Genomic DNA, 15,977 nt, shown 5'->3' on the forward strand with positions numbered 1-15,977 from the left:
TTCCCTTAAAATTATATTAATTAGCTAATTAATTGATTTATTATTTAATTAATTTATTTATTAGCTACAAATCATGTATCTCACCCTAAAAAACCATCTAAGTGGCCAGTCCATCTCCTCCCAAAGGGGCCGGCCACACCCTTATATAAACACCCTTATTTTCTCCAAAACCTAAGTTTTACACTCTTGTTAAATTTTCTAAATTCTTCAAACACTTTTCCCTCAAAATTCTAACTTTGGCATCGGAGGTACTTCGGCCAAAACCTCCCCCACATTCATCGTGGGCGCGTGAGGGTCTTGGCCTTGACCAAATGTGTTATTTGTTTTGTAGGTGCAATTTTATCCACGAACAAGGAGGAAGAAATTTGCATCCACACATATCGTGTAACATTTGTTCTTGATAGTTACATGGTTCTACTTCTAAGTCACGGTTAGTATTGCCATATGAATCCATTCAATTTTCCTAATGATCCTCATAGTTATTTACTGTAATGTGTTTTTGATCGTGTTGCAGAGATCCAAAAGAAGAAAAGGGCAAACAAAAGAACTCCCAACACAACACCTCCAACAAATGCCAGAGATAAAGCTTTTAATTTGGACCAAAATGTCGATTGGAATTTGACAAAATTGTTGCCTGGGATTTAAATCATATATGAGTTTGTTTTCAATTCTACCATTAAAACTCATATCGTCTGTTTTTAATATTTGGTGGTAATTTAGGTGTTTAATTCTTCATATAATTCTTGTGATCCCTAAAAGATGAACATGAATACAGAAGTTTAAATAATGCAGCAAACACAAGATTAAATAATTATCAATGTCATCAAAATCACTAAAACAATGAAAAATATGAAGTTTTACCTCATGTGAAGTTTCCGAAACATCGATTTCGTGTTCCATTCGTCAAAAATATTTTTTTCTCAATCAACATGTTTGTAGTTTCATTGGTTAGGGTTTTGTTCAGCAATGGAGGGTGAGAGGGTTTTTGATAGTTGAGAAGATAAATAATACGCTAAATATGATTTGTGGTGTATTTAGAAAATTTTCTTTTTAAAAAAAAAAAAAAAAAAAACCTAATAAGATCAAAATTGTCATTGCATAATGGGGTAAATAAGTTATTTAATATTAAATTTTAATGTGCGGTGCATTTAACATTTTATGGGGTGCTAATATAAAAAGCAAAAAAAATAAAAATAAAAATATTGAGACAATGTTGATTGATACTTAGAGCATCACCAAAGGAGATGTCAAATTTAAAACATTAAATTAATATTTGATGGCTTATGTGGTAATTTGACATTTTGTACAATTTTTTGATCCAACCGATATGTCAAATAATAATGTCATTCTAAATTTTTTTAATCACTTTGTGGGGTTCATTAATGTAGGCAACCAATCAAATTCTTAAAATACACAACCACATTTATTATATTTCCATTAAATCTATTAAAAAATATTAAATGGATTTGACAGCTGCTGTAAAATTTGACAGAAGAAGGCTTTGCCTTCAATTGACTCAACGCCACGTAGCAAATTGAAAGCTTAGTTGGAGAAAGTTTGCTGTCAATTTTTACTGTTATATACCTATGTGGCAGTTTTGACATCTCTTTTGGAGATGCTCTTAGAAATGTTCATTTTCTAAGTTACTCTTTGAACTTAATCACGCACAAAACCAACTAAATAAAGACATTTAATTGTTCAATTAAAATTGTCATAATTTGAATTATTAACCGAAAATTGTGGTTTGCCTCTTGATTAAAGAATAATCAGATGAGCAAAATATCTTCATTTTAGCTTCTTTTTTTTTGTAAAAATAATTTTTAATGGGCCTATGTACTCCATAATTTACACAAAAATAGAATTATGAGACTGAGATCTTGAGAGAAGATGGATAATTAATATTTTAGTAAGCAATCCTCCAAAAAAAAAAAAAAAAAATTTGTAAGCAAATTAACATCTGAGATGACGAAAGAATGCTCTATAAGATAGATTATTACATACAAACAAAGCAAGAGGCTCTCATGGGTGGGTTTGCATCATTCAACTTTGTATTATTATTCTGGTTTAGATTATAACGTACAAACAATGCAAGATGCTCTCATGAGTGGGCCGGTTTGCATCATTCAATTTTGTATTATTACTCTGGTTCGTGGTTGTTACTTCAGACTCACAACGTGAGAAACGAGGAGGGGTTACGTGGTTCTTATACACCTTTCACTACCTACTTTTGCATTTTGTTGTTTAGTTTACCCCACCTAATGCAACAAATCACGTCAAGTTTTATATGGAACTATCATTAATTTTCTCGTCACATAAAAAAAAAAAAAATAATTGTATAGCTTCAATGCTATGTATTATTCAGTGTTACAAGTATTTTAACTATTAGATTTGATTTTCACAACTATTTAAATCTTCTATTTTCAATCTCAATATTTTCTTCAGAGCAATTTCACGCCTAAAGGCTTTATGCCAGCACTCAGCCCATTTAATTCACTCAATGAACAGTAATAGGACAATGCATATCCATCCCTAAAACTAAATAGCCTAGTCAATTTTATTAAAATATTATTAATTATTAATTTCTGAGTTTCTCCCCAAAAATGCTCCTCAGACCAGAGCACGCCAACCCACCCCTCATCTTCACCCTCCATCAAATCCCCACCTCTCCTTCACTCTCCGCGGTCCGACCCGCCCTAAACCAGTTGACATCGCCGCCCGGGCTCGCCAGCTCTAAACCCGCCGCCTGTGGACCTACGCCCTGACCTTCAGCTGCATCGTCGGATTTGTATGTCATCGTCCTTAACAGCAAGTTCCGGGTCGGCAGCCTCGTCCTCGAAGGTAGCGTCATCCAGCTGTCTTCCTCACCGGAGATGGAGTTCGTCGTCATCGATTTCAGATCATGACTTCAGCCTGACGTCATGTAGGCCGGTCCCAAGGTTTATCAATTTTGGGCAGGCCTAGAGACCAGCTTAGGCTGGGTGCCAGGCAATCCCGTGGGCTGGAGAAACTTCCCTAGGTGTTGGGCCATTTTTTTTTTACTGTGTGCTGGCCTATCCCACCCCGAGTGAAAGTGTTCTCATGATATGTAGTATGAAAAAAAAGTTGCAAGTCCCTTTAAACTAATAAGATGCGTCATTGCTTGCATCACTCATGACCATATTGATGGGAGGTTCTCTAGGGGAATGAGAGTCACACAATGTATAAATAAATATAGTTTAAATTTCACAATAGTTTTTGGGTTCTAGTTATTAGGTAAATTTAGTCTCCGTGATTTTAATTTGGTCAATTTGGTCCTTATATTTATCTTTGTTAACTAATTAATGATATTTCATCCAATCCCTATTAAAAAAAATTATTATTATAAACTTATTTATAAGAATATCTATTTGATTTAAAAATGAAATAAAATTAAAAATTAAAAGAATAATTACTCTCATCCCTAACGTTCTATCATCTCCTAATTTTCTTGCTCACCCCCACTCCCCCCCCCCCCCCCCCCCCCCCTCCTCTTTTCTACACCACGAGAATTAAATTGGCCAAAAAAAATATGGGGACTAAATTGGCCAAATAGCTATAACACATGAACCCTTTTTTAACATTTAAGGCAATAAGTAATGAACTCAACCCAAAAATATTATATGTTATAGTCATGAATTAATATAATAGTTTTAAACCCTCCTCTCCCCTTAATAATAGTAGTTTTTTTTATTCCACAATGGCCTTAGCTCAAATCCAAAAGACATTAAACAAACCAAACTCAAGTGACTCAAACTCAATAATTAGGGATAAAAGCACTGTCCTGACCAATAACCCTAATTTACATTGCCATCACATGTACAAACTTTACATCGTCTTGTTTATGGTTGTAGATTAGCATTTTCTCCGTATCACATTTCAAAGTAATAAAAAACCACTTAGTACTACGATCTAGTGGTATTACTCTCCACATTATTACTAGCTCATTGTGAGGCTAAGGTCACCCCCTCCCCTAATATCGTTTGTTAAAAAGAAAAAAAAAACCGTTTGTTTGCATAACCAGTGGTTTCTTCATCAATTTGGGATTTGGATACAATTAGAATTATTTCAGAATAATTGGGGTAGGGTACATGGGTGACCTAGCTTAGCGCACCACTACACTCCTCACAATTTACCATCGGGTGTTGAAATCAATAGTGGGCTGAAAAATATGAAAGTAGGCCCACTAACGGCCGATTGATGTAAGTGGTGGGCTCGGATTCTTAGAAGAAAAGCCTCGAGCATGGGAACGCGTATGAGTTGTTCGTCTCACCAACGACGGTTCCCACCAGCAAATTGGGGTTGGGTTTTGGACTTAAGAAGTATCTAGACCTGGCTTTGCACCCGATGCGACCTGGGTGGGCATGCACCGACGGTAATGAGCTGCCCCAGTGGTGGATCATCTGTGGGTAGCGTGCACCGTATCCAACCATGAACGACATCCTCAGTGAATTATCACTTAGAATGTAGTCCACCTGAAAAAAATTCAATTGCAAAATTACAATGCTATCCTCGCAGTTCCGTATAATTCCAAAAGCACCCTTGTTCATGTGGGTGCCCTCCTGATGAAGGTCATTCAAAGTCTCAGACTCTGTGAACAATGTCATGGATGGCAGAAAGTTAAGGTTAAAGTAACATAGGACCGAAAAAAAGAAATTTGCAGAAATCATTTTCTCGTAAAAGTAATTGAAATTTTCTAAAAGGGTAAGTACTTACGTACAAAGATTATATATGCGTACAGTAATTGGAAAAGGGATTTCAAATTTCAATGGAAGATATAGATAGACGGAAGGAAGTGGGAGGGGAAAAGAGAGGACGTTTTGATTGGGTAAGGTAAGTTGAGCCTGCGGCAGCAAAAGTTTTGAATTACTAACATGCACGCATTGAACTTGTAGGTCAACTCTCAGCTCCAAATCCAATTGCAGAAAAATATGAACTAATTAATACAACATAATTACAGACTTGTAGTTCAAGCTATATATAGGTGGCTGCTAAATTCAGAGAAACCATGAGATGGGTTCGGTGGTTGTATGAACTAAAAGACGCTATTTGAAGCCTTTCACTCCAGCTTTATTTTTCTTATACCCCAAATAAGAACAACCTATATTCCTAATATAAATGACAGTTCACTCAACTAATTAATTACTGACCACATTATAAAACTTGGTGTACAACTGCCATACCATGTGTTCATACGGCCATACACCAAAAATGGAGACCGCAATTTGGCCATAGGTGATGCATGGACACCAGAGTATTATGCAACCTGCATGTAGACATATACAATAAATGAATCATTAGTTCACAACTACAGTAAATGATCCAATATTTCATCCAAATTAAACCCAATATAAATCATTTTAACAGATTAATTGCACATATGTACTTATATATTTAGTAGTAGGATACACACGCATACATACATACATACATACATACATACATACATACATGCATATACACACACACACACACACGTACAGTTTTTGAGATCGGAAAAGCAGTTGCAGAGGCCAGTGGATCAAGGGACGAGAGCACGAGGGCGGGGATGGGGAGGGGGGTGGGTCATGTGGGAGTGGCCACTGTGGAAGCTCATTTCTTCGTTAGAAGTAGTAAAATATGGTTCAGTGCTGGAGCTGACCGGGATACCTGTCGGCGGAGCATCTTGGTGGTGATTGTGCTGGTGCTGGTGCTGGTGCTGGTGGTCGGACGAGGAGTACTTCTCGTATCCCTTTGGGTGTGACGAGTACATGATGGTCGAGATAGGTGGGGAACGATGAGGAGGTTGAGAGAATATGATCTCAGACAGACTGAGAGAGAAGACTTGAAAAGCTTTGGTTTACTGTGCAACCGTAGAACGGACGAATGCCACGCTGACTTGGAGAAATTTTTAGCTGTGATCGGAAGACGAGTGATATACCACGTGTATTAATTTTTTAACATACATATCACATTATTTATATAATGACACGTGATGTACTATCACGTGTTCCGATCATATTGAAAAATCTGTCACAAACTTGACGTCACGTCTCCTCCGTCTGCGAGTCTTCCCGTATGCTTCCTTCCTTACAGCGCTGGGCTAAAGTTTTTGAAGGCCCATGGAAAAGCCTGTGAAAAAGGCCCTTTTATTATGATCAACTTTTTTCGTGGGACTAGATCACCTCTGGATCCCAGCCCTGGAGCAAACTGAGCAAAACATTATATCCTTCCATTTTCATCTTGTCTTGTTTTGCGTGAGAATTGTTTAATATTTAAATTTATTTCTGGCCACAGGATCAAAAATGGAAGGATGATGTCTTGCTCAGTTTGCTTCGGAAGCTGGGGTCCAGAGGTGATCCCAGTCCCTTTTCGTGGAGTGATTTTTGAATATCTATTTTCACGTTTTGCACAATTATTTATTTATTTATTTATTCAATCTATAATGATAAAAAAAGATGGGTGTACAGGACGTAGAAAAGATTTTTGGAAATCACTAACAGGTGTACCCAAGCGTTGTCATGAGATTTTAAACTTTGTTTAAGGAGTGGACGGTCTTGAAAATATGTGGAAAAGAGCATTGCTTACTATTTACATTATATGTAACATCCCTGTAAAGTCTTGAAACTTTGTTCAAGTTAACAGAATTGAGGACATTGGAATGCCATACCCAAGGAGTGTTATTTACATCTATATATTACATAAGAAAAATTGGTAACTCCGATAATGAAGTTCGTTTTATGTCCAAACTGTATAAAAAACTAAAATTTGTTATTTTACAGACATCTAAATTAGTAACTCTGATAATGACTCCTCCTTGGTTTTCCACAAAGCCATCGAACATCAATATAATAACCGATTAGAAAAAATAGAACCCACCATTTTAAGATACACGCAAATAGTTTTAAAAAAAAAAAAATTAGCGAAATAATAGTGATTTTATTATAATATTAAGAACTGATACAAACATTAAAAATAATATTTGATAAAAGAGAGTCTATAATCTAAAGAGACTTCAACAAAACATAAAAGGTCAACTCGATTGAATACCATGGCAAGACAAGCCCACAAACTAGCAAATGAACACAAAGTCTTTAAATTATTCATACCCAAATTCAACAGACTAAGATGACTCTCCAAAGCCAAAAGAAGTTTATTCAAGAGACGGCAAACAAAAATCGAAAGCGAATTCTTTTATTCTAGATGGTATGAAGCATCAAGCCAACACCATTACTATTTGTAATCAGTCTGACGATTCATGCCACCCTGCACAGCTGGTGCTGTCACCACTCCAGGATTCTTTGACGCATTTCGTTCCCAGCCTAACATTCATTGAAATTAACTAGTTAATGAGGAATGATCTTGAATTAATACTTTTTAAAGATAATTACACGTGTATAACACGTATCGGTTAATCTAACTAGGGTGGATAAGGAGGTGCACCTCCGAGACGGTGAATCTAAGTGATTGTATTGGAGGGAGGAAACAACGAATGTACGTACCAATGGCAACATTGAAACCACGGTTCTCGAGCTCACGGTATTCTTGGCACAAGGCACAGGGGTGGCAGAAGAAATGAACGCAGCAATCGTTGCAAGGTTTTTCCTCCAACATGTACTGCTCCCTCAGTTTGGTTCGAAAGCCGCAAGTAATGCAGAAACCGCAAGGAATGCCGAATGCTAAGTGAGTATAGGAATTGATTAGTGCATACAGACATCCCTGCTGAAAACAACCTGCATACGCATGCACACTTTTGGAGTTCACTTCCAATTTCAACATCAAATTTTAATCAAATTTTAATCACTTAATTTAGGGCACGTGTTGGGGCTATTTACGTACTTCTATTATGAAAGTACTAAAAAATTTATTATATCCAAGTGTTTCTTATAACATCCAAGTGCTTCATGGAAAGGAATTTGCAAGTGCTCTTTGAGAAAGTGACTAGTTAACAGGTACTTCTCGAGAAAGTCTTTATAAATTTTTATTTTAAAGTTATTCAAAACAACTTTCGATTGACTAAGGCAGAAGGCAAAGAAGCAGTTCAAAATCGGCCCTCAATCAAGTTTACATATCGAGTTACTGGGTTCTTAAAAGAAACGTTACTGGTATGTCCCTTGGAGACAATCTCTGCAACACGCCCAGCAGCAACGCAAGGACACCAAAATCCCAAGCAGCCTGCAGTCCAAATTACGTTATATATAGGTTTAGGTTTTGTATGATCAAATCATCAATCGGTATGTATTCATATACCAAATAAGTAAACATGTATAATTGATTTAGTTAGCTAGCCAGGAAGGGAAGAGAATAGAAGCTGCGCTTACAGACTTCGCAGTCACTGAAGCAGTCAAGCAGGCCAGTGGTCCATCCACCCGACATTTTTTTTTTGCACACCGTTGGGGCATATACATACACACACATGCATATATATATATATATATATATGCGATCGATGTTAATGGAATCTACACTAGACCGTACTATGCATGTTTTGGTTTGACGTGCAGAATTGTCATGATCATGGTTTGACACTTGCTTGGTGGCATCTCCTTTGGGAAGAGAGAAAAACGGGAGAGAGAAGTTGAAAGAGAAACGGGAAGGGAGGAAGAGAGAAACGGGAGGGGAGGAAGAGAGAGAAGCACGGGGGAGAGAGAGGACGAAGACCCCATTTCTTTGTCAGCGATGATTGAAATGCAATTTTGATGGAACATAGGTGGACAGCAGTGCAGTGACGGCTAGCTTATGGAGTGGTGGTGGGTGAGGGAGATTTTCATTCTTCCCAGTTTGAGAGAGATGGAGAGACAGTGGTGGGGAGAGAGAGAAACAGGATGGGGACAGGAGAAATGGTAATTGAGTTTTTTTTTCTAGGTTTTTGAGCTATAATAACATTAATTATAATAAAATAAATAAGGGTTTAAAAGTCTTTTTATAAAAGGATAAACATGCCATTAACATTTTTACTAAAATGTAGGTGAGAAGATAAGAAAATAGGCTAAAGTCATATTTTCGAAAAAAAAAAAGAAAAAAAAAAAAAGAAAGAGACAATGTTGATTGATGCTTAGAAGTGTTTATTTTCTAAGTTACTCTTCGAATTTAACCACGCACAAAACCAACTAAATAAAGACATTTAATTGTTCAATTAATATTGTCATAATTTGAATTATTAACTGAAAAATGTGGTTTGCCTCTTCATTAAAGAATAATCAGATGAGCAAAATCTCTTCATTTTAGCCTTTTTTTTTTTTTTTTTTTTTTTTTTTGTAAATTTTTTTTTAATAGGCCTATTTACTTCATAATTTATACAAAAATAGAATTATGAGACTAAAATCTTGAGTGAAGAGATAATTAATATTTTAGTGGGCAAATTAACGTCTCACATGATGAAAGAATGCTCTGGAAGATAGATTATTACATACAAACAAGGCAAGCGGCTCTCATGAGTGGGTTTGCATCATTCAACTTTGTATTATTATTCTGGTTTAAATTATTAACATACAAACAAAGCAAGAGGCTCTCATGAGTTTGCGTCATTCAACTTGGTATTATTACTGTGGTTCATGGCTGTCACTTCAGACTCACAATGTGGGAATGAGGAGGGGTTAGTGGTTCTTATACATCTTTCGCTACCTACTTTTTCATTTTGTTGTTTAGTTTACCCCACTTATGCCAAATCACGTCAAGTTTTATAAGGAACTTTCACTAATTTTCTCATCACAAACAAAACAAAATTGTATGGCTTCAATGCTATGTATTATTCAGTGTTACAAGTATTTTAGCTGTTAAATTTGATTTTCACAACTGTTTAGATCTTCTATTTTCAATCTCAATATTTTCTTCATGATACGTAGTATGAAAAAAACGGTTGCAAGTCCATTTAAACTAATAAGATGCATCATGCTTTCGATGCACATGAGAGTAGGATTCTCTCCCCTTCTATTCTCATCATCTTCCCTCCCCTCCTCTCACACATTGTTTTTTATCTTATTGTACCTATAAAAAAAATGGACATAAGATGTTGACGCAACTTAACTTTGACTGTTCAAATAGGAGGGGACTGAAGGGGAGTTGCTTTTTATCTTATTGTCCCTATAAAAAAAATGAACATAAGATGTTGACGCAACTTAACTTTGACTGTTCAAATAGGAGGGGACTGAAGGGGAGAAAGATTAGAAGGGAAGAGAATCCTCCTCTATGCGCATGACCATATTGATGGGAAGTTATCTAGGGGAACGAGAGTCACACAATGGGTCATATATAAATAAGTACAGTTTAAATGCCAAAATAGTCCTTGGGTTCTAGTCATTGGGTCAATTTAATTTCTTATTTTAATTTAGCCAATTTGGTCCTTATATTTATCTTTATTAACCAATTAAGGACATTTCATCCAATCTATGTTAAAAATTAATATTATAAGATTATCTATTTGATTTAAAAATGAACTAAAAATTAAAAATCAAAAGAAAAATTACTCTCCTCCTTAACGTTCTATCATCTCCTAATTTTCTTGCACACCCATCCCCCCTCCTCATTCTATGTCATGAGAACTAAATTGGTCATATGGGTATAACACATGGACCATTTTTAATATTTAAGGCAATACGTAATGAACTCAACCCAAGAATATTATATGCTTTCGTCATGAATTAATATAATAGTTTTAGGAAGCCTTAAGGGAAGAGATCCTCATTTTTTTTATTTATAAAAATTGGGACTAGTTGTGGGGTCCACGCCATATTGAACTTTAATGATCTGAACTATCTATTTTTCACGTTGTACCCCAAAGATTATCTTTGCAAAATATTAGTCAAATCAGAAATATTTAAGACAACTAATTGGGTTCAAACAAATAAACAAATATTTTGTTATATAAGAAACAATGAAATTTTATCTTGATAATTAAATAGGAAAATGGTTTTGGATTGAATTGAATTTTTGCGAGGATGATCTATGAATCGAGACTAACAAAATAGATAGTTCGGATCGTTGAAATTTGATGTGGAGTGGATCCCACAACTAATCCCTTTAAAAAAAAAAAACGGGATTCCTTTGCATGAAAAGCCTAAATAGTTTTAAACCCTCCCATCCCCTTAATAATAGTAGTTTTTTATTCCACAATGACCTTAGTTCAAATCCAAACAAACCAAACTCAAGTGACTCAAACTCAGTAATTAGGGATAAAAGCATTGTCCTGACCAATTACCCTAATTTACATCGCCATCACATGTACAAACTTTACATCGGCTTGTTTATGGTTTTAGATTAGCATTTTCTCCGTATCACATTCAAAAAGTAATAAAAAAAAGTCACTTAGTACTATAGTCTAGTGGTATTTCTCTCCACATTATTATTAGGCCATTGTGAGGCTAAGGTCACCCCCTCCCCTAATATCGTTTGTGAAAAAGAAAAAAAAAACTGTTTGTTTGCATAACCAGTGGCTTCTTCGTCAATTTGGGATTTGGATACAATTAGAATTATTTTAGAATAATTGGGGCAGCGTACGTGGGTGATGTAGCTTTGGGTGTTGAAATCAATAGTGGGCTGAAAATATGAAAGTAGGTCCACCAACGGCCAATTGATGTAAGTGGTGGGCTCAGATTCTTGGAAGAAAGGCCTCGAGTCTGGAAATGCGTCTGAGCTTTTGGGCTCACCAACGAGGGCTCCCACCAGCAAATTGGGGTTGGGGTTTGGACTTAAGAACTATCTAGACTCGGCTTTGCACCCGATGCGGGCCGGGTGGGCATGCACAGACGGTAATGACCTGCCACGGTAGTGTATCCTCTGTGGGTAGTGTGCACCGTATCCAACCATGAACGACATCCTTAGTGGATTATCACCTAGAATGTGGTCCACCTGAAGAAATTTCAATTGCAAAATTACAATGTTATCCTCACAGTTCCGTATAATTCCAGAAGCACCCTTGTTCATGTGGGTGCTCTCCTGATGAAGGTCATTCAGACTCTGTGAACAATGTCATGGATGGCAGAAAGTTAAGGTTAAAGTAACACAAGACACGATCCAAATCTAGCGGTTAACTTCTCCTGATCATCTAAAGATGGTTCATAATTGAATGTATGGTCATGAACTCATAAGAACGTGAGAATTGGCAGAATTCCTGTGCAACAAGATTGTCACTATGTATGTATCAAAATTCAATCAAGTACCATCACAAGTTAAGATGAATCACCGTAGGTGACTAAAATATCATCACAATAACATTCATCCAAGTATTGAGTTCTGATGAATTACCTGGCCAATGGTTTGAGGAAAGTAGGGGAGGCTAAAATCTCACCACATGGCACATTCGTATTGGCGTGGCTGCATGTTACTGCCTCCTGGCTTGAGTATCAAGCCACCTTCAAAATAGAAAAACAATCAATTACTAAATTTGATTAATTAGCAAGTAGTTAAAGCAAAACAAAGATTTGCGCATGAAGCAATGAGCCTGGATGGTTTATGATGTTATTACTTATTAGGATGAGAGAGTCCAGTACCTTTAATTTCTTTCTCCATGTAAGGATGAGAAAATGAGACTGACACATGCATTGTGTATAGCTAAATTTCAGTTGCCAAACCCAATGAATCGAAATCGGCCATTCATGAATAAAGATAATATCCTATTTCATTTTCCAATATTCTTAAACTTATTATTAGTTATCTACATGTAGAGGGAAGAGACGTGCGGAAATTATATCAATACAAGTGTGTCTTTTTTATTTTTATTTTTTTTATATTCAATTTATTTCTAGTTTTTTATTTGAAACAAACAAGTATATCACTAGAAAAAAGAAATGTGCGGAAATCATTTTCTCGTAAAAGTAATTGAAATTTTCTAAAAGGGTAAGTACGTACATACGAGGATTATATATGTGTGCAGTAATTGTACAAGGAATTTCAAATTTCAATGGAAGACATAGATAGACAGAAGGAAATGGGAGGGGAAAAAAAGGACGTTTTGATTGGGCAAGGTGAGTTGAGCCTGCGGCGGCAAAAGTTTTGAATTACTAACATGATTGCATTGAACTTGTAGGTCAAATCTCAGCTCCAAATCCAATTGCAGAAAATAATTAACACAACATAATTACAGACTTGCAGTTCAAGCTATATATAGCTGGCTGCTAAATTCAGAGAAACCATGATATGGGTCCGGTGGTTGTATGAACTAAAAGACGCTCTTTGAAGCCTTTCATACCAGCTTTTGTTTTCTTACACCCCAAATAAGAACAACATATAGGATAATTCACTCAACTAATTAAGTACTGACCACAGTATAAGATTTGGTGTACAACTTGTTGAAGTATGGCCAAATTCCATTGGGCCTTCCAATAGCCCATTAAGTGGAACTTTTATTTAGCCCATTTGAAAAGCCACGGGTGGGGCTAGGGTTTTAATTGGCAGCAGCAGCCGCCTTTTGTTTAGAGCTGCAGAGAAAAAGTAAAAGGGGTGCCGCAGCCCCCAGTTGAAGAAAAGAAGAAAGTGCTCCTCTCTTTGGTTAGCAATCATCCATTAAAGTAGTAGTTGTTGTTATAGTTTTGAGTTATGTATAGAGAGGAAATTATTCATTATATTTCCTTCTCTATTTGTTTCTTTAGTGTATGAGAGCTATTGGGTGTAATGGGTTTTGGGTTGTAAGATTGTCAACACTTTGTAAACTCCCACTTGGTTGATAGCGGATTATTGGGTGAGCTCCTACTGTTCCGAGGACGTACTCTAATTACACTGACTGTTGAGAAACCTCGTTAAAATCTTGGTGTCTTTTATATTTTGTTCTTGCATTTCATTTGATATATTTCTTGTGGGTTAGTTTGAGTTGGTTCCAATTGGTTTGGTGCTATCCTAGCACAACAATTGGTATCAGAGCATTGGTTGCTCTTGGGTACCGTCTAGTTGCTAAAGATGTCAGACGGGTAAGGTGAGAATCCTTTTGGAAGCAGCTCCAGGTTTGCAAGAACAACGGTGCAAAATGCAAAGTTCGAAGTGGAAAAGTTTGATGGCACAAACAACTTCAGGATGTGGCAATGTGAGGTCAAGGATGTGTTGGCTCAATAAGATCTACTTGCTGCTTTGGGAGATAAGCCGGAAGCTATGTCGAAGTCGAAATGAGAGAAATTAAATTTGTGGGCTTGCTCCACAATTCGGTTGTGCCTTGCAAAAACTCAGAAATATTTTGTGATGCGGGAGATAGTGGCAAATGTGTTGTGGCAAAAATTAGAAGATAAGTACATGACGAAGAGTGCGGAGAACCGGCTACACTTGAAGAAAAAACTCTACCACTTCCAATACAAAGAAGGTACAAAAATGATTAGACACCTTGATACTTTTCATAAGTTGATTGCCGATTTGATGAATTTACATGAGAATATTAAGGATGAAGATAAGGCCTTAATATTGTTGAATTCCTTGCCGGACTCTTATGAGCATTTTGTTACCATTATTATGCATGGTAAAGAAACTGTGAAATTTGAAGATGTGTCAAATGCCTTGATGAATTATGAAATAAGGCGTAGAGATAAAAATCATGATAGTACCTGTGAGGCTTTGTTTGTTAGAGGTAGATCATCAGAGAAGAGATTTTTCTCTAGTAAGAAAAAATCACTTTCTCGACCCAGAGGAACTTCTAAAGGTAGAAAAAGTTTGGAAATGGATGAATATGCTTTTTGTCATAATAAAGGCCATTGGAAGAAAGATTGTCCTAGGTTGAGAACCAAAGACAAAGTGAGTTCTGAAGCTAATGTTGCTAAGCTTGAAAATGATTTTTCTGATTTTGCTTTAACCGTTTCCTCATCATTTGATTGTGCTACTAAGTGGGTATTGGATACGGGTTGTACTCATCATATGACTCCTCACAAGGATTGGTTTTCAAACTTGAAAGAGTTTGATGGTGGTGTTGTTTTCATGGGAGATGACAATCCTTGTACAACAAAAGGATCGGTATAGTTCGTTTGAAGTTGCACGATGGTATGGTTAAAGAGTTGACATGTTTTCGGTATGTACCGAATTTGAAGAAAAATCTTATTTCTTTAGGCACTTTAGAATCCAAGGGCTTCAGGTTTCATTCAGATGGGCAAACATTGAAAGTTACTTATGGTGCACTTGTTGTGATGAAAGCTCCTTGATGTGGTCATTTGTATTTATTGTAAGGAAGCATCATGACAGGTGAAGCTTATGTAGTCTCAAAAAATATGGGTATATCCAATTCAGACACTTCTAGACTGTGGCATATGAGATTAAGCCATGCCGGTGAGAGAGCTCTGTAAGGGCTTGTGAAACAAGGTCTTCTAAAAGGTGCCACGACTTGTAAGCTTGATTTTTGCGAGCACTGTGTCTTGGGGAAGCAAACTAGAGTGAAGTTTGGTACTGCAGTACATCAAACGAAAGACAATCTTAATTATGTGCATTCAGATGTTTGGGGTCCTTCAAAGACTCCCTCTTTGAGTGGTAGACATTGGTTCGTGACCTTTGTTGATGATTATTCTAGAAGGTCTTGGGTCTACACTATGAAGCACAAAAGTGAGGTGTTGAGCATTTTCTTGAGTTGCAAGAAAATGGTTAAGAACCAGACTGGGAGAAAGATAAGATTTTGAGATCGGATAATGGTGGTGAATACACATCTGACCATTTCTTTAAAGTTTGCAAAAAGGAAGGGATTGTGAGGCATTTTAGTGTTCGGGCAACTCCACAACAAAATGGAGTTTCATAAAGATTGAATCGAACCTTGCTTGAGAAGGTTAGATGTATGTTGTCTCAGTCGAGTTTAAGCAAGTCATTTTGGGCAAAGGCAGTTACTTATGCATGTTACATCATCAACCGGTTACCTTTAGCTACTGTTCAGGGCAAGGCACCAATGGAGGTATGGATTGGAAAACCTTCTTCTAATTATCACTATATTCGTATTTTTGGTTCACCTGCTTATTTTCATGTAACCAAAAATAAACTTTATCCTAGAGCCAAAAAGGCTATCTTTCTTGGTATTAGTAGTGGTGTCAAAG

The 15,977-nt window shown here is 36.5% G+C and overlaps 1 protein-coding gene across 1 annotated transcript; it reads right to left on the reverse strand.

Annotated features, from left to right (window-relative positions):
* Window positions 1–6,917: 6,917 nt before the first annotated feature.
* Window positions 6,918–8,592, reverse strand: LOC125472082 (cell number regulator 10-like). The gene is made up of 4 exons (XM_048573144.1): window positions 8,316–8,592; window positions 8,098–8,169; window positions 7,497–7,727; window positions 6,918–7,316 (listed from the first exon to the last, which is right to left on the reverse strand). The coding sequence occupies exons 1-4, from the start codon at window positions 8,410–8,412 to the stop codon at window positions 7,228–7,230; spliced, it is 489 nt and encodes a 162-aa protein (XP_048429101.1). The 5' UTR covers window positions 8,413–8,592; the 3' UTR covers window positions 6,918–7,227.
* Window positions 8,593–15,977: the final 7,385 nt, after the last annotated feature.

This window comes from the organism of the source record quoted next, unplaced genomic scaffold, assembly GCF_019419815.1.
Source record: "Pyrus x bretschneideri cultivar Hongxiangsu unplaced genomic scaffold, Pyrus_bretschneideri_v1 Contig63, whole genome shotgun sequence".
NCBI classification, from domain to species: Eukaryota; Viridiplantae; Streptophyta; class Magnoliopsida; order Rosales; family Rosaceae; genus Pyrus; species Pyrus x bretschneideri.

Bases quoted from the DNA above. Each gene is read 5' to 3' on its own strand.
- LOC125472082 (XM_048573144.1), bottom strand. From the start codon at position 8,412: ATGTGTGTGTATGTATATGCCCCAACGGTGTGCAAAAAAAAAATGTCG. The intron at 8,170-8,315 runs GTAAGCGCAGCT...TTTGGACTGCAG, and splicing joins CTTCAGTGACTGCGAAGTCT to GCTGCTTGGGATTTTGGTGT. The intron at 7,317-7,496 runs GTACGTACATTC...AATGAATGTTAG, and splicing joins TGGTTTCAATGTTGCCATTG to GCTGGGAACGAAATGCGTCA.